Raw genomic sequence first — 23,524 nt, 5'->3', positions numbered from 1 at the left:
ATGTACAATTCTTTGTCTGAATGTATAGTAAAAACCATGAGTTTATACTTACTCTAATCCAATGCCACAGGGTTTATTTTGGTCTTCCTCCATTCCTTATAATGTTTTCACCCAACAATGAGAAACCTGTCTCTCATTATCTACAATATATGAAATTACTTGTTCAATTCTAATATACACACCCATGAGAAACACTTTTACTAAGTAGATTATAGCACATTAAGTCTATAATCCAAGTGATCAAGATAAATAAATATCACCAATAGTAAAACATGTCAATATCACAAATTCCTTTATATAATATAATGCTTAGACTTAATGTGCTATAATTTAACTTTTCACTACCCAATGAAGATATTGCTTTATAAGTTATCTTTTTCATTCCCTTAAGTGTGCTGTTGCTTTTGTAATATATGTACTTTCACTTGTTAGTATTTGCATTCCAGTTTGGGTTTCCTTCATTTTCTGGTTGATTGAACTCATTTACTAGAGTGTATGTGAAGGCTATGTGAAACATTACTGTGATTTTTGAGTCAGGACTATAAAATACACTCTACATGATCCCTGCTAACCTTTTCCTGTTCCCCTCTTCTCTTTCCCTTAGTCAGTCTCATTAGTTTTTGGTCTATCCTTCCTGTATTTCTTTCATATAAATAAACAGATGTCTATGTATTTTCTTATCTTTTTTATTATATGAAGAGCGGCATGCTGTAGACTCTTTTATGCTGTTTTTTTGTTTTTTTTTTTTTTTCATTTTACAGTATGTTTTGGAGATCATTATGTTATCAGTTCATAGAGCCTTCCTCATTCTTTTCTTGCAACTACTTAGTATTGTGTGGACATACCATTTTTCAACTGCTCTCTTATGAATGGGCGTTTATGTTGTTTCCTATACTCTGCAATTAAAAAATGTTTTAATTAATAAACATAAATATAGAATGGGCAAAAGTAGGTTTATATATAGTTATATGTAAAACAGAATTTATTCCTATTATTGTATTATTTTCCTTACAAACAATTGGACACCTACTTTTGCCCCACTCTGTATATACAATACTTTCATATTAGTGGAGGCATGTCTTCAGAGTAGATTCTTAAAATAGGATTACTGACCCTATTGGTTGAAAAGTATATACATGTCACTTTCTTAGTGCCAAATTGTACCAAATTGCATTCTCATCAGCAATGTATGAACATACCTATTTCCTCACAGCCTTTCAACAGAATGTCTTGTCATATTCATATTCCTAAATCATTTCCAATCTGACCAATGAGAAATGGTATGAATGGTTTAACTTGTATTTATCTAATTTTGAATTAATTTTTGAACATTTTCATGTTTGAAGGTCATTTTTATATCTTTTATAGTGAATTTTCTGTTCATGTATTTTTCCCATTTTTCTATTGGGTTTCTTATTCTTTTCCCATCCTTTACACTTTTAACAAAATCACTTGGCTATTGTGCCAAGTACAAGTTGTAGAACACTGATGAAAGCAGGGAGACAGTTGTTTCAATAATCCAGATGAAATAATGTAAGGTAATTTAAGTTGAGGCAGTAAGAAATGGTCAGATTCCTTATATAACTTGAATGTAAACCAAGAAAATTTCCTAACAGTCTCATTGTAGGATATAAGGAAAAAAGAAATTAAGCTGGGCTTCCAAGTGTTTCTACTTGAGAAAGTGGAAGGCTAGATTTGTCATTAACCAAGACACAGATCTTGGCTGAAGCCAACTTTGGGGGGGGGGGGGGGACGGCGGCAATGATAATCGGAAGCTGGAGTTGGTCTGTGTTAATTTTGAGATGCCCATTAGACTTCTAAGTGGAAATGTCAAGAAGGCAGTTGGAGCCCTGGTCGGTTGGCTCAGCGGTAGAGCGTCGGCCTGGTGTGCGGGGACCCGGGTTCGATTCCCGGCCAGGGCACATAGGAGAGGCGCCCATTTGCTTCTCCACCCCCCCTTCCTCTCTGTCTCTCTCTTCCCCTCCCACAGCCAAGGCTCCATTGGAGCAAAGATGGCCCGGGCGCTGGGGATGGCTCCTTGGCCTCTGCCCCAGGCGCTGGAGTGGCTCTGGTCGCGGCAGAGCGTCGCCCCTGGTGGGCGTGCCGGGTGGATCCCGGTCGGGTGCATGCGGGAGTCTGTCTGACTGTCTCTCCTCATTTCCAGCTTCAGAAAAATAAAAAAAATTAAAAAAAAAAATTAAAAAAAAAGAAGGCAGTTGGAGATAACGATATTGGAGTTCCCAGATATAGATGGCATTTTGATCCGTGAGAACTAGATGAGATCATCATGAGTAAGTATAGATGTAAAATAAACTCCAACATTACTGAGATCATGGAGAATAGAAGGAATCAGCCAAAGAAACTAAGAAGGAACAGCCAAGAAGGTAGTAGTAGGAAACAAGAATATAGTGTCATGGAAGCAAAGCAAAGAACAAATTTCAATGACAGACAGATAAAAGTGTCAAATGCTGACACATCAAGTAAATAAACTAAAAATTGACCATAATATAGCAATTGTTGGAGACTTTTAAAAGAAGCACAGCATTAGTGGATTGGTAAAGATAAAACCCTAATTTAAGTAAATTTCAGAATGAGGAGTAGGAGCTTGGGACCATCAGCATAGACAGATTGGGGAATTTTTGTTGTAAGAATTCAAGTCACATTTTATATAAAATACAATGAAAATAACAGGTACTTGACAATTTCATGAGCAGCAAAACCTTAATAATAAAAAAGGAGAAAGTAGGCTGAAATAAATGGGTGGAAAAATTTTTGAAAGATGAATGCATTGCACTGTCTTTAGGATAATTTTAGTTGATTTTATTAAACAAACACTGACATATTGAATAATCAGGAACTGTTCAAAGAATATACAAACACAACTCATTTAATATTCTCTTCTTCCAGTCTTCAAAATTCATTAGATTTTTTTCCAATTTTTAAATTTACTCAGACACAAGATGAGGCCAATTTTACCATATCTATACCATTCTCCTAAGTGGTGTTATCCAGACCTATGACTTTAAAATCTATTTACTGACAGCCTTTAGTTATGTATGTCTTAGTTCCAAAATGAAATATCTAATAATATTTTAGCTTACTGGGAACATGGTTTTAATTTTTAATATTTACCATGCTGTATTTTTAAATTTTCTATATGTACATGTACTGTTTCTTTAATAAAGCATTTGAAGATTTTTCAAAAGAAGTAATGATTCATGAAACTATGTTCTCAATGATGGAAAAATTAAGAAGACAGATCTTAATTACTGGATCTAGCTAATAAAAGTCACTGTTGTCCTTGACAAGATCCATTTTGGTGGAGGAAGGGAACACAATTTGACTGGAATAGTTTAACAGTTCCTCAAAATGTTAAATAAAAAGTTAGAGTATGACCTAGCAATTACACTTTTATACATAGTCAAGAGAACTGAAAACATTCATAGCAACATAACATCCTAGTAGATAAAAGTATAAACTAGCCAAATGTCCATAAATGAGTGAATAAACAAAGTATGGTATATATCCGTATGACGAAATATATATATGTAACAATTTATAAAATTAAGTACTTAAAAAATAAAAAATTAAGTACTAAAAGATGCTAGAGAATGGATGAATCTTGATATTAGTGAGACAAAAGAAATAAACCAGTCACTAAATAAAACATTTTGAATGATGCATTCCATGCTACAAATGCCCACAACAGGCAAATCTAGAGAGACAAGAGTGCTAATTTATATCAGGTTTGGGGTAGTAGGGTGATGAAAATATTCTAAAATTAGATGTAGATGTTGCAAAGTGAATAAAAGTCACTGACTTGTACACTTTAAAAGAGTCAATTATCTCAATAAAACTGTTACAATAAAGAAAAGGCAGCCCTGACAGGTTAACTTAGTTAGAATGTCAACCTAAGACACCAAGGTTGCAGGTTTAATCCCTAGTCAGGGCACACACAGGAAGCAATCAATGAATGCACAACTAAGTAGAACAACAGATGAATGCTTCACTCTCTCTCCTTCTCTCTCTCTCCTTTCCTCTTTCTCTCTCTCTAAAATCAATCAACAAAATTAAAAAACCAAAAAGAAAAAGCATGAGAATCTAGTTGATGACTTTTATCAACTACTTCTATTTGTATTTGTTCTACTTCTCAGCATTTTGTTGCCAATGCACAGGTTTGATTTTACTTCACTTCAAGGAATTTGTTAACCATTTTTAAATGTTTTTTCTTCCTTTTCCTTTCTCTCTCTCTCTCTGATCACTATCAAACTTTCCAAATAAAAGAAAACCAGATAGAAAACTGTTTACCTCTTTTAAGAAAACCACATGTTTAAAAAGAATTAAATGTGGCCATTGTTCATGTTTTTCAAATAGTTCAAGTGTCATATTTCCATGTTCAAAAAAGAAGCATTTGCCTACAAATAGCATATATCTCATTAAGCAAACAATACATCATATAGCCTTATTCTAAAATTCAGTTTGGACTATACAAAACTATTTTGTAAAAGATACAAAACAAGTGTCCCTCAGTCTTGAGAAATGTTTGAAATTTTAAATAATGCTGCTATACATTTTTTCATGAAATTTAAAAAGTTACAATGGTGAGAAAGTATCATCATTTTATGGGTAAAGAGGTTGAGTACATACACAAGCCCATTGGCAAAGTAAGTTTGGAGCCCATTTTCTCTCTTGCATTGTATAATTTCAACAGTACTATACACGATAATTATCTCTTGTTGGAATAATGACTGAGCAATTAGGTAAAGATACAAACAATAACAAAAATTCTGCACAAATATTCAAACTCAAGAAATTCTAGTTAAAAGTAACAAAAAATAGGCAATTTTCCTTCCAAAAAGTGGTTAAACAAAGATTCAGATATCCCATGTGGATCAACCTTTTCCACATTCCTTAAATAAAATTTTATAATCAACTGAAGAAAAAAATTTCACCATGAAAGACACTTTCAGAATACATCTATAGTTAACTTAATGTAAAAGTAATATATATGGTAAAAAAAGAGCTAATTCCTTGAAGTCTTTAAGTATAGCAATATTTTATTATTTTTGGTGCATCTTCTTACGCATTTCTTCAAGGGCTGCTTCTTTCTCTCTCAGTATCTGCTTAAGTCTTCTTATTTTTTCGTCGCGAATGGTTTCTTCTAACTCTGGAGGTGTCATGCGGAAAATATCTTCAGTATAATTTTTATTAAAGGAATGACTTTGCTCAAAATCTGCACTTGAATTCAATGCATCTTTCTCCTGGTTCTCACCAGTACAGTGTTCTACTTCAGTTCTCTTTTCTTCTCCAGTTTTGTTGCTGCTTGTGACAATGTTTTGGTGTGATACATCTGAAGTTGGTAAAACACAGCTAATGAGTTGCGAGCTGGTGACATTAGTTCCTCCATTTACAGCTGTGTTATAAGCACTCTCGGTTTTTCTCTTCTTTGTGTGATACATCTTCTTAATTTTTGCTGTTCTTTTCTTACAGAAACTCTGTTGCAATGTTGAATAAGAAGCCAATATAAAAGCAAAATATTAGTGCCATACATAGAGTGTGCTCTGAAATTTAACACACTTGCAGGTACAAATATTTAGGAATTAAATTCAACTCAACAAAATCTATGGAGAACTACAGCAAAAGATTAATATTTATGGTACCATAAAACAAACAAAAACAAAACCAAACAAAACACTCAAAACAATGTCCTAATGATTTTCATTGAGAATAAATTGCTTAATTTGCATTTCCTTGCTTAAGCATTAGACTCTGTACTGATCTGTCACCAAAAATAATAGCCATTTGTGAATGACCTGAGAATTAGGATTTAATATTTTCCCTTTTGCATGGTAGACATAATACTAAAGATTTTCAATGAGAAAGACTCACTGATATCTGATCTTAAGTTCAGGATATTAATTAGTTTAATAATGATAAACTCCTAAGTAGAACGACACTAGGCAAAATTACAGGGATGCTTATTTTCGTTATTGACTTCTTAAGATGTTCGTATACAGAGTAATATTGCAATGAACATTTGCATGCTTATATTTTCCCTATACTTGGATTATTTATTTTAGACAGGGTCTTCAAAGTAGTGTAAGTAAAAAGTAATAGCCATTTTCTTATAATTTTATGAAAACATTACCGGTAGGTGAATAAAAACACTTAAAACAACATTGTTAATTAACCAGAGATGCATTTTTACCTATGCATATTTTTTTTGGCACATGCACAAGAGTGAGAGAAGAAAGACAAAGAGGAAGGGAGAGAGATAAGAAGCATCAACTTGTAGTTGCACCACTTTAGTTGTTCATTGATTGCTTCTCAAACATGCCTTGAACGGAGTGGAGGGCTCCAGCAGAGCCAGTGAGCCCCTGCTCAAGCCAGCAATCTTGGCCTTCAACGCAATGACCTCTGGGCTCAATACAGCAACTATGGGATCATAGCTATGATCCCACACTCAAGCAGGCGATCCCACACTCAAGCCGGCAACTCCCCGCTCAAGCTGGTGGGCCTGTGCTCCAGCTGGCGACCTCAGGGTCTCAAACCTAGGTCCTCAGCATCCTAGGCAATGCTCTATCCACTGTACCACCACTGATCAGGCATACTGTTTTCTTCTTAACACTATTTAGGTATAATACATATATATGCAAAGCTGATAACTATTAGTTATATTAAGACATGATTATAAAAAACCAAGTCAAGAAAATTAATATTTTCATGTCTCTTTAGAGTACCTACAAAGAACACTTAAAATATGTTACCTGTTTTCTCTCTTCTTCCTTCACTATAAACGTTGCCTCTTTCTCACTTTTCACCAAACTCTTAAAGGAATCAAAACCTTCTCCAGTGGCCAAGTTGTTAGGAATCCGAGTAAGGCATACTCTCAAATCTTTAGTGAGACCAAATAGCTTTTTAAATTCAACATCAGTCTTCGGATATGATGCCTTACTGCTTCTTCCTTGAGAATTTTTCTTGTCTTTTCTTTCTTGAGTAACTTTTTCTAATGTTGATGCCATCTCATTCTGGATCTGAAATTAGGAAAAGAAAACACACAAACAATACCACCCATTACGTAAGCTATTTTATCAAACTGGCAACCAAGTGATTACCTCATCTTCAAACATGCTTTAAAGTTCTAAATGATTGGTTTGCATTACCCTTGTCTTACCACCCACACAAAAAAACTGAACTGAGTACAGTTAAAATGTTCCCAAGCAATTTCTCATTTATTGTACTTTTTTGCACTAGAAAGGTACTCAATTCTCAAACAACAAAATGAGAATACAGACTAATGACACATTAAAAATAATCTACATGACATTAATTGGAAATTGTAGTTTTCTGAAGTCTTATGCCTTTAACCAATCTTAAATTTAATCAGAATTCACCTCCTTACGTATCTGGAGTTCAATAAATTCTGTACTAAAAGGAGAGAACCATTGCATTAACTAGATCTCTAAGGAAAAGGTGGGTACAAATATTTAGTGAGCACAGAATCACGTATCTTAAGTAGAACATAAAAGTTCCTATGTGGATATGTTGAATAACTGGATGAGAAGTCAGTACGGCTTAAAAAAAAAAAGGGAAAGAAAATTAAAAAAAAAACCAAAGATGTTGATAAATCTCATTTTGACAAATGACCTAAACGATACTGATTAGCCCTGTCCTACTCCATCCATCACCTACCTAAAAAAATTGCCAGATAGCAGTAAAACTACCACAAAACAAAAACTTCAGCTCTCCTATATGCATATTGGTCTCTTCATGTACTAAAAGTAGGCTATTGAATATATATGTATACATATGTACAAATGTTATGTGTGTGTGTATATGTATGTATATATACACATACATAATTTTACTAAGCTTTTAATTCACATTATCCTTCTCCAACTCTTCTACACTCTGCTGCTCTGTGATTTTCTTGTTTGATTTTGTTTTAAAGATTTGGCATGCCAAATGATTCAAGTCAAAGATACCACTTGGATTCTCTCAATTATACTCCTCCTCAAACATTTCCCCCAGATAAAAGCCTTGACTTAATTAAGCATTCATAGGAGTATGGTAAACATTCATGTGTGATGGCGTGGAGGATGGGAGAAAAGGGGAAAAGGTAATAGATAACTTTTGAGAATTAAAAAAGAAATATCTTCTACACAGATAAAAAGAACACCCTGACATGGAAAATTACCTTTGGTTCTTGGTCTCTGAAAACACACTGTTGTGAAGTAATACTTGTTGCATCAACAGAGGAACTTATTTTCTCTATGCTCTGGATGACATTTTCTTTTGGGGGGGCATTATTTCCTGTACTAAATCCATGTGGAAAGTCTGCCTTTATGAATAAAGTCTTACTCTGTCTTAAGTAGTTAATAGATGGGTTCAGATTATGTGGGTTTAGGATAGAAAGAGATGGTGTCTCCACTTTATTATTCTTCTCTGACCTTAGTTTGGCCATGGAAGCAAGCTGGGTATTTGTAAATGATTTTGTCTCCATCTGGGAAGATTTATTTTTAGCCAACACAAAATTTACAACCTCTGTGGATATTTCTGTGACTGGACTTGAACTCACTATGTGTGGTACATCTTTTCTTGGTGGAATATCAGGAGAAACAGAATTCTGTTGATCAATCTGTGATGGCAAAACATCTGTCCCCTTTTTAGCCAACAGATAGATTTTCCCATTAAACACAACCAGAGCATTATCTTTAATAGGCATACTTTTGGGTTGTGTCCCACTATGACTGACGGTACTCAATGGTGGCATATTCATAGTATTATCTCCCAAACTTTTCTTCTCTACAAAACTTTTTAAAATCTGTGAAGCCACATTATTTGAAGACTTAACAGGAACACGAGATGGAGTACAAGGCTGTAGATTTTCTTGCAAAATCCATTTCACTGGAGCAGCTTGAGAATGCTGACCACCTTTTAATTGTGTCTCTTTAGTAACATTCATTGGGATCTGTGTGGCATTTAGAATCACTGGCTTTGCTATTTCTGTAACAGGTTTTGGATAAATGTGTTGAAAGTTCTTGTTAACTACATTTTTCACTGTTTTAACAGGAGATACATAAATAACAGATGGTATTTGGGAGGTCTCAACTGTTCCTGAGGTGCTTGTGGTTGAAGCTGCAAGTATCTTTTGCTGAACTGAAGGAGGCAATGACGACGCCGGGACAGATTTCACTTCAGCATGGGCTGGAATCTGTAAATGGTGCCCAGAAGGCAAAACTGGAGATTTCACAGTCATTGGAAGACTCTGAGGATTTACCAAAATATAAGATGAATCATTTTGTGTTGAGGAGGAAGAAACAGCCAATGTTTGCATGGTGAGTCCATCAATTTTCACACCATGACTCTGAACTTTAGAAACTGATGAGGTAAAATTTTCAGCTCCCAGAGAAGTAACTCTAACTTTTTCTGTTGTATCTACTGTTCTTGTAAATAAATAGTTTGAAGAACTGGCTGGCTGAAAAATGGGCAATTGAGCTGATGATGCACTTGTAGAAGAGCTGGAAATCTGAGTCTGAAAAGTAACTTGAACTGGGCTTCCTGTATTCCCTTTCAAAGCATCAGACATAACTGAAGATTGAACTAGTGGTATAAGATTTCCAGAGAAATTAGGAATTGGAAGTAATTGCAGAAGATTTTTTCCATCCGAGCCAACCGTCTGAACTACTTGGTACATGCAGCCTGAAACACTTAAAAGAACACGAATAAATAAATACAACATACTACACGGTACATACATTTTATTTAAAAGCAAATATTTGCAAATATTTTTAATATATATGTAGAATATAATAAAAGCATACCACTTGTCACTTTTTTTAAAAGTGAAATATTACAAAACAAAGATTTTGAAGTAGAAGAAGAAATAATCAAAGATATGGTCAGCTTTTTTATATCTCACATGCTTAGGTAATAGGTATGAGATAGGAACATGTATTCCTAAAACTGAAGGAAGAGTTTTCTAATGTTTTACCCTGTATAAAATTATTTCTACTAGAATATGCTTCTCTTAAACTATTAGCATCCTCCCTCTTTCTTTTCCTTGAATTCTTTCCTCTTGTCCTCCTCCTTTACTTTTATTGTTCACCTCCATTTATGCTTATTCTATTTCCCTTATTCTCCCCCGCCCCCCGCAATGTTTTGTTCTTCCCACTAACAATGGCTTACAAGTTCTGCTAACCTTTCTTCTTTTGCTAAGGCATCTTTTATAGTGATACCTAAGTGTGCCATATTTTAGAGACTAAACTAAGTTATTCATGTAGGAACCATTTTCTTCTTTGATTTATTGTCTCAGCACATTTGAAATTGAATGCTAAACAGCCCTTGGTATGGCAATTGCTCATACTAGCTCTGATTGCCTGTCAATTCATATATATAAGTGCAATGTCTGAACGTGGAACATGGAACACACTGAAAGTAACTTTTTTTAATTTGGCCAATTTTGATCTGGATACTTATTAGCTATTTCTCAGTACAGATTGGTTTTTAAAAAAAATCCCATACAAATCTCTGTATAACCAATTATTTGTAGATTTCTTGAATGCTGGTACCTCAAATTATTTATACTTAAAACTACCTTTCAGTTCCTGAAAAATACTAAGAGCTCATGGAACTCAAGGCCATTACACATGCAAATTCTCTACTTCTCCCACACATGTAACTCAAGTCTCAGCATAAATGATACTTCTCCAGTATCTGACCACCTTAACTATCCTTTCCCCTCTAATTCATAGTCCAAAATATTACACCACTGATTTCTTTCATGGTACATATCACCAGTTGTCATCATGAATTAAATAATCTGTTCACTTGTCTATGGACTTTTTCTTGTGCTCAATTCTACCAACATGAGTGCAGAGTCCATGTTCTAGAGAACTATCATATTTCCCCATTTATCAGACACATCTCTTCCTGAAAAAATTTGGGGTCTAAAAATTGGGTGCATCTTATACACTGGTTGTGGAATTTCAAACGCCATAGATGGAACTGAGAACAAGGCAATAAATGAAGACAGTGATTCATCATCAGACACAGATGAGGACAAGCTAATGAGTGGGAGTTATGAGTGATGAGGAGTTGTATAAATTTTATGACGAATAAAACTTGAGTTCAGCCCTGGCTGGTTAAGTCAACAGTAGAGCGTCGGCCTGGCATGTGGAAGTCCCGGGTTCGATTCCTGGCCAGGGCAGGAGAAGCGCTCATCTGCTTCTCCACCCTTCCCCCTCTCCTTTCTCTCTCTTTCCCCTCCTATAGTCAAGGCTCCATTGGAGCAAAGCTGACCCAGGCACTAAAGATGGATCCATGGTCTCCACCTCAAGTGCTAGAATGGGTCCCATTGTAGCGGAGCAACACCACAGAGAGACCGAGCATCCGCCCCCTGGTGGGCATGCCAGGTGGATCCCGGAAAAAACCTTGAGTTCATTAACTTTTTGTAATACATTTTTTTCAAATTTTGGGTCCCAAAATTAAGATGTATCTTATACATGGGAGCATCTTATACATGGAGAAATATAGTAGTATGCCCTCACATGACTAAAATCAAATGAAGAAAAAACTTTGTGGACAAAAAAAAAGTTCTTAAAAGTGTAAAGTTTTTTTTTACTGCACACAAGTGTTTTTCAACCTCAGGTATTAACAAAAATCAAAACCAAAATTTCTAAGCATCCTAGGAAGCACTGGAACTTAGTTTTACCTTTCTACAACCCAATAAAACATAATTATAGCTTACAAATATGTAAAACACCTCTATCCGCCCTGGCCGGTTGGCTCAGCGGTAGAGCGTCGGCCTAGCGTGCGGGGGACCCGGGTTCCATTCCCGGCCAGGGCACATAGGAGAGGCGCCCATTTGCTTCTCTACCCCGCCCCCCTCCTTCCTCTCTGTCTCTCTCTTCCCCTCCTGCAGCCAAGGCTCCATTGGAGCAAAGATGGCCCGGGCGCTGGGGATGGCTCCTTGGCCTCTGCCCCAGGCGCTAGAGTGGCTCTGGTCACGGCAGAGCGACGCCCCAGAGGGGCAGAGCATCGCCCCCTGGTGGGCAGAGCGTCGCCCCTGGTGGGTGTGCCAGGTGGAACCCGGTCGGGCGCATGCGGGAGTCTGTCTGACTGTCTCTCCCCGTTTCCAGCTTCAGAAAAATACAAAAAAAAAAACAAAAAAAAAAACCCTCTATCCACTTGATATTGCTTCAATGTTATATTTACTTTTAGTAAGTAAAAAATTAATCTCTAAAAAAAAGCATGAATATAAAGTATGAATTCTTGCTTTCAGGGCTTGATGAGGAAAACCTACCTCACCACCTCCCCCCAACCCCCCAAAAAAGCACTTTTAAACTGGATTAGAACTTTGTGACTGTTAAGATACAGGCACCAGGCTCAGTTTTGGGGAAAGGGTAAGTACAGCCTGTGAGGCAAATCTGGCCCCCTCCCTGTTTTCGTGCAGTCCATAAGCTAAGAATATTTTCTTCTTCTGAATTATTTTTTAAAAATCAGAGGAATATTTTGTCATGTAAAAATTACATGAGATTCAAATTTCAGTATCCATAAAGTTTTATTAGTACACAGTTGCACTCATTTTCTTCTTGTGTTACTTTCATATTAAAGCAGCAGAGTTGAGTCATCACAGCAGAGATCACATGGCATGCAAAGCCTAAAATAGTTTACTATCTGGCCCTTTACAGAAAATGTTTGCTTCCAACCTAGTACAACCTACAATCCCTAAAATAACTTAACTACCTCGTACACGGACATGTAAATAGAGAATTATAATCCAGTTAAAACATGTATTTGAATGAGTACAAAAATGTCTGCTGCACCTTTTCTTTTCTTTTTTTTTTTTTTTTGTATTTTTCTGAAGCTGGAAATGGGGAGAGACAGTCAGACAGACTCCCGCATGCGCCCCACCGGGATCCACCCGGCACGTGGGCGATGCTCTGCCCCTCCGGGGCATCGCTCTGCCGCGACCAGAGCCACTCTAGCGCCTGGGGCAGAGGCCAAGGAGCCATCCCCAGCGCCTGGGCCATCTTTGCTCCAATGGAGCCTTGGCTGCAGGAGGGGAAGAGAGAGACAGAGAGGAAGGGGGGGTGGAGAAGCAAATGGGCGCTTCTCCTGTGTGCCCTGGCCGGGAATCGAACCCGGGTCTCCCGCACACCAGGCCAACGCTCTACTGCTGAGCCAACCGGCCAGGGCCTGCTGCACCTTTTCTTAAAAACATTTTCTTTCCCAGGCCTCCAACAGATGACACTGTCCTACCTCTGCAGTGACTCCCTTGGTCTTCTTGCCAACTCATCCTACTTTAAGCAACCTTCAAATGTTGGAATTCACCAAAGCTTAAACTGAATTCTCTTTCTACTCTGTAAGCTTTCCCTAGATGAGTTCTTTTATTATGACCATTTATATAGCAACATTCAAATATTTGTATCTTCGCTCATTTGAGATTCAGGTTTATGTATTCAACTTCCCTCATGACATTTCCATTCAGAATCTCAAATGCACCTAAAACTCAATATGACCTTTCCAGTAATTTTTCCCCCTTAAGTAAATGGCATTTATTTTAGCTGTCTAATTTAGAACAAGTAGTTCCCGCTTTCTTACCATCTATATTCAATCACAAAATCCTGTTGCTACTATCTCCTTTATCTCCCTTGAGTTGTTCTTTTTTTATTAAAAACTTTTTAAAATTTTATTTTAAAGAGAAAGGAGGGGAGAGACAGAAACACTGATTTGTTTCTGTATATGCCCTGACAGGGATCGAACCCACAACCTTTGCGTATCAGGAGACTGCTCCAACAGAGCTATCTGGCTAGGGCTGTTCATTTCTTTTCAAATAACTGTCTTCACTCTAGTCCAAACAGACATTATCTCTGGCTTAGACTATTATAATAGCTTCATAACTGTTCTTTTTAGTTATACCATCTCCCCTGCAAATTAGCACACTACTACAGCTGGCCCTTCCCTGTTTAAAATATTTAAGCAGCTTCCCATTTTCTTTGAGCAATAGAAAGAAAACAAGAGATTTTGATGTAATGGAAGCCAAAGGAAGAGAGAATTTTCTACAAAATGTGTGCGATTCTATTAAAAGTTTGAGCGGCCAAGTAGGATGCAGATTTAAAATGTACACTGGAATGAATGGCATGTGTCATGGGTAGCTTTAAAAGAGCAGTTTAGTGGACAGAGAAGTTGCTGAGGTGTGACTATGAAGAAAGGACATAAAGATAGTAAATAGAAACAATCCCCTTAGGAACTCGGACTGTAAAGGAGAAAAGAAAGACTGCTAAGTAGCTGCACGATCAAGGAAGAGAACTTTCTTCCTCATTTTTTAAACTTAGATGAACCAGAACCTGCACAAATGCTCAAGGGAGTTGTAAGAGAAAAAGACTGGTAATAAAAGAAGAACACAAGATAATTAAGTGTTAAGGTTTCATAAGGAGGTAGAAAGTGAGAACCAGAAGACAGGCTGGAGTAACTGAACCCTAAAGAGAGCTAGAGAAACATCTTCCATTGGAACTGGAAGACAGTTCCAGTTAGGGGCATTTGCAGGTAAGTTTATAGCTTTGGTTTTAGAAGGCTGAGGTAATTCTAATCTGCTTTCATTTTACTTTCTCTATAAAAAAGGATATGACACCATCTGCTAAGAATAAGAGCGAAAACAGAAGAGATCTGAGAATCTATAAAGATTGGAAACAATCTTTGTGTAAGAATAAGATGACCTAAGAAAATCTATTTTCAAATAAATCATTGATTCCCCCCTTCTCTTCTAGTCCCTTTCAAAAAGGAAAGAAAAATACAGCTTCTTCTATATCAGTATATCAGTAGAGATTCATATACTCTACCAGAGACTGTAAGTTCCTTAAAGGTAGGATTATCATAATTACAACTATATCCTCTACACCTAATACTAGAAAACTGTGGATTTTTTTTTTCTTATTCTAGCTTGTAGAATTCTGGATTTTTTAAAATTACAGTTTGTACTGGATTCTATAAGCTAAAAGAAAAAGAAAAAAGCCATGGCTTCCTAGTAACAAATGGAATGAGTGTTAAAAATTAAATTGAAATGCAGAATGCTAAAGAGAGAAATGATAAATGGAAAAAGTTCATATTTCTTAAATTGATAAGACCTTTTTCTTCAGATCTCCATTTAAAATGAACTAAAACCCTATAAAGATTCTGTTTTCTTAAAGAGCTTATGCTGCTAACTCATGTTAGAACTAAAACTAGAATCAGATTCTGCATCCCATGCTCTGATTGGTGTCTTAAAAAGAATCATCAACATGCTAATTATCTTAAACTAGCTGGGGTCTCAACTGAGAAACTACATTGGGAAAATAACAACAGTTTAAGACTTTAAAATAGAATATAGGAATACATTAGAAAGATTACGGGCTTCTAATCTTAGCTCTTCCAATTATTAGTTGATTGACTTTGGTAAATTTATTTAACCTTGTCGAATTTGTTTCTTCACTTGTAAAATGAGGCTAAAATTATGATAAGCACTCAATATATGCTAGTTACCCTATTCCATTAAAACTTACAATTGGTGCCTGACCAGGCAGCGGTACAGCAAATAGAGTGCCGACCTGGGACGCTGAGGAGCAAGATTCAAAGACCCAACATCACTGGCTTGAGTGTGGGCTCACCAGTTTGAGCATGGGGTTGCTGGCTTGAGGGTAGGATCCTAGACATGGCCCCATGGTCACTGGCTTGAAGCCCAAGGTCACTAGCTTGAGCAAAGGGTCACTGGTTTGACTGGAGCCACCTAGTCATGCCACATATGAGAAAGCAATCAATGAACAACTCAAGTACTATAACCACAAGTTGATGCTTCTCATCTCTCCCCCTTCCTGTATCTGACCCCAGTCTGTTCCTCTCTTTCTCCCTCCCTCTCCAACTCTCTCTCTTGCTAAAATATATATCTTGGTGTCCAAGAAAGAACAAATTAATCAGGTAATCTTTTGAGAATGTGAGAACTTTAATAAAAGCTATATCAAACATTTACAATGCTATATAACTGACATTTTTTACTATTCTAATAATGATGTGCAACATTCATATATTTGAGATGGAATGATAAAAATTTTGCAGGCTAATGAAGATTTTGTAGATATTTTTGCAAAATATATTTTTTCTACTACTGCAAGACCTTTTTCTATATATATATATTACTACCTATAATTTAACACTATGTACTTACATAATTTTCATAAGTATACAATGTAGTAATATAGTATTATTCATATAATAGATGTTATTATAAATACTATCATAAATCTAATCCTAATAAACAGCCCGGCAAGGTATTGCCATTCCTATTTTATAGTTGAGAAAACAAACATTTAGTAATATTAAATAACTTATTCAGAATTACATACTCTCCTGGGTAATCCCATCCATTTTCTTGTTTACTGCACAACCCCAACATACCAGGGTCCAAAATATTCAATTGCATCAACTAAGAAATTAATGAAAAATAGATTTCAATGAGCCTGCATGATCTCTGACTCTGTCTCTCTTTCTCTCTCTCGCTCACACACACACCACAAAAGTAAACATAACAACACAAAAGTAAACATAATAAGAAAACTAAATGCACATTGAATTGACAATGGAACACGTGGTCGGCAAACTCATTTGTCAACAGAGCCAAATATCAACAGTACAACGATTGAAATTTCTTTTGAAAGCCTCATTTTTTAAACTTAAACTATACAGGTAGGTACATTCCTTATCGAGGCAGCGCCCACGCGTGGCATTTTGTGGAAGAGCCACACTCACAGGGCCAAAGAGCCACATGTGGCTCGCGAGCCACAGTTTGCCAACCACTGATCACGCCTCCTGCTAAGGACATTCATTTTATTAACTTCCCATTTAAAAATAAGGGGTTAAAGGTACATAGAAGCCAACTGACAGTTTCATGACATCCTAATTCCTATTATTGTAGGATGTATTAGCATAGGCTTTTGCCTGAGTTTCAGATTCAAATCTCTCTCAGAGGGCTTTCTTGGTGTGTTCCTCACCTCAATTTACCAATATTTACCCATAAAATTAACGTCATAATCGATCCTCAATAACTTATTCAGAATTACACACTCTCCTGGGCAATCCCATCCATTTTCTTGTTTACTGCACAACCCCAACAGACCAGGGTCCAAAATATTCAATTGCATCAACTAAAAATTTGAAAATTTTCATGCCAATTCACTGACAAGGTTTGCATATTTTCCCTTCTGTATTTCTTTAACTCCAACCCTTACTTTATATCAGGTAGTTCAAGGCTCTAAGCATCTCTGAAAGGACTAGTGAAACAGAATCTTTACATCCCTGATCCTTCGCCCCCAAATCCATACTGCCATCAGCTATCTGAAATGTATTGGTGACCACAATACAACAGCCCTTTCCTTAAATCCTCTCATCTCCAAGAGAACAAGTCTAATCTCTTCAGCAGGGCAAACCAACCCCTCCTGTGCTACCTATCCTGATTGTAGTATAGAATCAAACAATAAATCGCAATTGTTACTAAGAAGTCATACTGGTGCTTCATGTACCAATTTCCTCTGCCTGGCCTGGGCATTGCCTGCATTCCTCTTTACTTGGGTAGCTAACACTCACATTCTCTAACTCAGCTGCTCCAGAAACCTTTCCTACAATACCCCTCTCTATGACCTCACAGCAGCCTGTGCACAAAGCTATTAAAAAATATAACACAGCCCTGGCCGGTTGGCTCAGCGGTAGAGCATCGGCCTAGCGTGTGGAGGACCCGGTTCGATTCCCGGCCAGGGCACACAGGAGAAGCGCCCATTTGCTTCTCCACCCTTCCGCCGCGCCTTCCTCTCTGTCTCTCTCTTCCCCTCCCGCAGCCAAGGCTCCATTGGAGCAAAGATGGCCCGGGCGCTGGGGATGGCTCTGTGGCCTCTGCCTCAGGCGCTAGAATGGCTCTGGTCGCAACATGACGATGCCCAGGATGGGCAGAGCATCGCCCCCTGGTGGGCAGAGCGTCGCCCCATGGTGGGCATGCCGGGTGGATCCCGGTCAGGCGCATGTGGGAGTCTGTCTGACTGTCTCTCCCTGTTTCTAGCTTCAGAAAAATGCAAAAAAAAAAAAAAATATATATATATATATATATCACATCTCCTCCCCTCCAGACTGTCAAGTTTTCCACCCGCATGGCTCACACTCTATTTTTAAGTTGGTCTCTCCATTTAGCACAGTATATCACAGAGCAGGTACTACTACTGAATCCTTTTATAACCAAATGTTTGAACTGTACTGATAAGCAGTGAATGAACCAGGATATGAACCTAGGTCTCTGTAACTCCACAGCTTGCCTTCTTTCCCATTCTGACTCCTGCTTTCCTCTTTGCAACAAAGACCAAATCTAAATAAAACAATACCTACTATCACGATTATCTTCCAGATTTTTCCTTTGTACTATAAGACTGAGTTTATTTTATGGCCCAATGAACAAGAAATACTTCAAACAATAAACTTTCTGTATCACATTACTAAAAAGAAAAGTATACCCAAAAAAAGCAGAAAATTCAAGTACTATAAAAAACAAAAAATCCTAGTCATTTTTTCATAAAGAAAATATTTAAATAATTTAGTACCACCAAAAATACTATCAGAAAATAAGAATACGAAGTTTCCAAGAACTGATATTAATCAAATTACTTACAAAATTCTATTTGGACATCATGCAGATTGTTACTTATAAAACAACATAATATGCAACCAATAATCAAAGTAAGTGGTTTGAAGAAATAAATGCAGTTGAAGATGAGAAAAGATGCATAAATCAGTAAGTTAATAAACTCCAAATGACTTATGAATGTAACCAAAACATAATTCAATCTATAATGTTTTTTAAAATGCCAGATATAGATAGCCAAAGGGATCGAACTGGATAAAAACAGTTCAAGTACACAGTAAAGAAAAATATAAAGTTCTTATTCTGTCTTATTTCTAATTTTAAAAACAAATGCATTCCTGAAACAAACTGTTAAGTCAGGTGTCATCAATATCCAGATACTAGAACAAGGTAGAAGAAATAAGTCATTAAAAAGGAATCCTACTTTTGCATATCCATAGAGTAGTATCTGTCTCTCCCCCCAACTTCCACCAAAAATAATCCAACAAGCAATATACCTATACAAACGCTGGCTCTTTTGATTTTTTTTTGTGTGTGTATTTTTCCGAAGCTGGAAACGGGGATAGACAGTCAGACAGACTCCCGCATGCGCCCGACCGGGATCCACCCGGTACGCCCACCAGGGGCGACGCTCTGCCCACCAGGGGGCGACGCTCTGCCCCTCCGGGGTGTCGCTCTACCGCGACCAGAGCCACTCCAGTGCCTGGGGCAGAGGCCAAGGAGCCATCCCCAGCGCCCGGGCCATCGGGAGGGGGAGAGACAGAGAGGAAGGAGGGGGGGTGGGGGTGGAGAAGCAAATGGGCGCTTCTCCTATGTGCCCTGGCCGGGATACGAACCCGGGTCCCCCGCACGCCAGGCCGACGCTCTACCGCTGAGCCAACCGGCCAGGGCCACAAACGCTGGCTCTTTTGATTTGAAATACAATAGTTCTTTCTTGACAGTTCTTCAATCTTGTTTCAGCTCACTGGTTTAGCGACCGTCTCGTTTCGGAATATTACGCATGCTTTTTAGAAGTCATTATTAGAATCAGCTTTTGAATCTACTCGTAAGCAAAGGAAACCTACTTCTTGGGCCACAATTTGTACAGAAGCGAAGTTGTATTCTTAAAACAACCACCACCACCTTTAAATAGTGCTTTTCTATTTTTCCAACACTAATTGTTTTATGACTATCACTCTTTTCAACCTCAAAATACCTCTAGGTGGCCTTATTTACAGAACGAAAACTGAGGTACTTGGCCTCACAAAGCCAGGGTTCAACCTACGCAGTTCGATTTTCTTCAGAAATCCTCTTCCACGAACTTGCCATCTTAACGTCCGTGCCTCCTCCGTCTTCGCACTTGCCTTCTGCAGAGACCCATTAAAATTTTCTCACCACTTATTATCCATTATCCGTCCACTAACCACGGAGTGAACTTAAAATATTCTAGTTTTGTTCCCGTTTCATTGCTCGAATAGAAGCTTCAAAAAAAAAAAAAAAAACCCTAAACTAAAAAAAAACCAAAACTACTGAGTTAGTGATAACATTTAGAAAAATTTACAAACGAGTGTCTTGAATACTGGAATCTCCCCATACCAAATATAGCTCTTCTACACAGACATCCACTTAAGAGATGGCATTCGCACTACCCCTGCTTCAAATACGCTGTTCCAAAAGACTGATTTTACAGGAGGGTTTTTTTGGGTTTTTTTTTTACTTTTCTTTCTTTCCATATAAAGCTGTTACTTGAACGTTTAAAATTATCGATTCCCTCATCCTAGAACAATCTTTCGGTTTCTACATTCATACACGCGTATCAAGGGCCCCCAAACTCATTCCTCTCCTCCTCACGCTCTGAAATCGCGCCACTCTTCACGAAGTCCAGCGCCACCTGGGCTGCACTTGCTGCTTCGCGCGGACGGCCGCTTGTTTTCCTCCTGCGAGCGCGCGAACCTTCCAGAAAGTTTTGCTCACACAGCAGCGTCGGCCATGTTGCTTCCAGCTCCCGTGGAGCTCTATTCGGTCCGCCTAGGAAATCGGAGCCGCCCGGCGGGGGAAATGAGCGCGCTCGGCGCCGCGAGGGGAGTTGCCTTTCCGAGAGGGACGCGCGCTGAGGGCTCTAACCACCCCGGGGGTCGGGCGCCTCCCTAGGGACGCTCGCCCGGGTGCAGCGTGACGGGAAGCGACGGCCCATTCGACGTCCTAAGAGACGGGCGAGGGGCGGGCGTGGCGAGGGAGGTCGGAAGCCCGTACTTACCAGTGCGAGGCGTTGCCTGGCTTTTCCTCGGCGGCTTGCAAGAAGACTCGCTGGAGGTTATTGGACATTTTAGAGAGGGGGGAGGGGTCAGCACATCCAAGGAAGAGGGCAGTGGGGGACTGGGGTCCTCCAAGGGGCAGAATGAAAGCGAGGAAATGTTGGGCTGGAGTCGCCCCGGAGCGACTCTGAGGAGTTTCGAGGCTGAAAGGAGGGCGACGACGGTATTCCCAGGGGGCGTGGTTTCAAGATTCGCAGGGAGGCGGTGCCGCCACCGGAAGCCGGAAAATAGGACGCCGCTGACAACACTGATCGGCTCTCGCTTCTAAGCGAATCGGCTCGAGTCTCCGCCCCCCAGAGCCTACGACATGGCTTCAAAGCCACCCGGAGTCAGCGCGGGAGGCGTGACCTTAATGGCACCGCCCCCAGCAGAGCGGACTCCTCGGTGAAGGCCGCGCCCACTGAAGCCGCGGACTAGAGCCAAGCCCAGCCAGCGGCGGCTGTGGTCGTCACTTCCGGTTATCCAGGTGACTGTCTCGTCAAAGCCCCGCCTTTGTGACGTTGTCCAATCTCAAGTGTTGTCTGCTTCCTCTTCTTCCGGATCAAGGACCGAATCGCCAAAGAGATTCTCCAGTTACCTACGCAAAATAAAATGTTTCCGGGGTCAATTGTAAATCTTCTGCCTTTGTGCTCGCCGCTAGTGTAGTTTTTCTTCTCCCTTCAGCCATCGGAGGGCTCTTGGGATCGTAGTACAATGGTTGCGTGAGAGAATTTTAAACGCCCTCCTGCATCCAGCTCCGCATTATTGCTACTTCCTGAGGATTTCTAGGTTATTTCCTCTTAACTGAAACTTTGCGGCTAGACTTAATCTGACCTCTTTCCCCACCCCACGCTCATGCCCGGGTCAAAATTATTATTTTTGTCATATAGTTAATTCATTAATTCTCTAAAAGCTTCATTTACCATATATCATTTGTCATATAAGTTTCTTTCCTTTTTTGCGAGGTGGGAGGAGGGTAGGATCTTTATTTGGATTTCCAGAGGAAAGCTTTTCAGAAGCCTCTTGATACCTGCCATTCAATCACTTATCCGAGAAACGGATTCAGTGTCTGACTGAAGGGATAGACATTGTATAGTTCAGCTAGGGCTAGAAATAAATTGTAGGATGAGTATTTTAAAGATCCAGTTTTATTAGGTATAGACAATACCTATGTAAACTGACTCACTTTAAATTTAGGAGACTGACATAAGGTAGCTAATTTTAAAGTTTATGTCGATCTTTTAAAAATGCTGATTACTCATTCCCCTCTCTCTCCCTTCCTCTCTCTGTCTCTAAAAATCAATAAAAATTAAGTCCTGGCTGGATTAGCCCTGGCCGTATAGCTTGGTTGGTTGGAGCATCATCCCAAGTGTGGAGGTTGCCGGTTCAATTCTCCAGTCAGGGCACATACAGGAGCAGCTTAATGTTCCTGTCTCCCTGACTCTCAAAAAATTAAAATTAAAAAGAAAAAAGAAAAAAGTGGTGTCCGAGAATTGCTTGTTGGTATTGGGAAGTCTCCATACATGTTAAAGTTGGGCACCAAAACCTAGTTTTGTTGGTGTCAGTGAAGTGGGATTTACTAGAATGACCCTGGCTGGTGAAAACGTGGTTTTGAAGAGAAAGGATACAAGGGGTGGGGAGTGGGAGGGATGATGAACCTTTGATCCCTGGACCTCTACCTAATCACTCATGATATGAAACTATAGCTGTTACTAAAGGTAAAAGTTATCAATGGAATTTAGAAATGGTAGTAGACCCAACTCCTGAGGATATGTAAGGAAGTGAAAAATAATAAACATACTAAATATACAATTCCCTGGCTATTGTTATCTGTAATGGCCAAAATGAAAAGCGCTGGGTTGGGCCTTGATGCTGAACCAAGCTCAGATTTGTATCAGTCTGAGCTTCAGCCATTAGCATCAAAGTTGCCTAGAAAGGGAAAAAATATACAGGGACAATGATAAGTACCTCTAAGACCGCTGGTCACCAAGAAGGTAGTTAGTGCAGGGGGAGGGAAAACCAAGAAGCAGCTGAAACTAGAGGATGTAGTGTGAAAGAGCTGGCTCATTTTGTAGATTGGTATCAACTTTCTAAACCTTGACTAAAATAGACTGAAATTAATCAACTTAGGGGCTATGTTTGGCTTTGAATGCTGCAGAGCAACAGAGCATGTTTGAGTTGATGCAGTTCCCAAGGGAACAGCCAGCAGGTGAACTGGATACAAACCACAGTAAAGTGTGTTTATCCTGAGAAGGGGGACTTCCCAACTCCCCTCTATAAATGCCAAATAAACACACCAGATGAAGCAGCTGATACCTTTTACATGCAAGCTGTGTGGAACTGGCTTTATGATGACTAGTATATTCACCTGCTGATTATGCCTGGCACCTAAATTATGGTAAATGCTGTGGTTAAGGGGGTCCCTGTCACATGGGCACCCATCTAACTTTACTGCTACAAAATCGAACCGTTTGAGAAACCTTATCAGATTTGCTATCTCAGCTTCCCCTTATGGCTCTAACTAATACCAAAAACATTAAAGTAATCAAGAAAACAGGGATAGACAAAGCGGGGAGTCAATGACTTGACTCAGCAG

General features: G+C 38.8%; 1 protein-coding gene across 2 annotated transcripts; it reads right to left on the bottom strand.

Moving 5' to 3' along the window:
- Positions 1 to 2,805: 2,805 nt before the first annotated feature.
- On the bottom strand, positions 2,806 to 21,372 carry LRIF1 (ligand dependent nuclear receptor interacting factor 1). Of its 2 annotated transcripts, XM_066246911.1 has the most exons (4): positions 20,892 to 21,372; positions 8,198 to 9,710; positions 6,768 to 7,034; positions 2,806 to 5,495 (listed from the first exon to the last, which is right to left on the bottom strand). In XM_066246911.1, exons 1-4 carry the CDS (start codon positions 20,957 to 20,959, stop codon positions 5,061 to 5,063), a joined length of 2,283 nt encoding a protein of 760 aa, XP_066103008.1. In that variant the 5' UTR covers positions 20,960 to 21,372; the 3' UTR covers positions 2,806 to 5,060. The 2 variants fall into 2 exon arrangements, with proteins under 2 accessions (XP_066103008.1, XP_066103009.1); XM_066246912.1 differs by lacking the exon at positions 8,198 to 9,710 and having other exon boundaries at positions 20,892 to 21,360.
- Between the last annotated feature and the right edge of the window lie 2,152 nt (positions 21,373 to 23,524).

This window comes from Saccopteryx bilineata, chromosome 11, assembly GCF_036850765.1.
Source record: "Saccopteryx bilineata isolate mSacBil1 chromosome 11, mSacBil1_pri_phased_curated, whole genome shotgun sequence".
NCBI lineage: Eukaryota > Metazoa > Chordata > Mammalia > Chiroptera > Emballonuridae > Saccopteryx > Saccopteryx bilineata.
The sequence above is the reverse complement of the archived record's forward strand: the minus strand, read 5'-3'. Positions and strand labels throughout refer to the sequence as shown.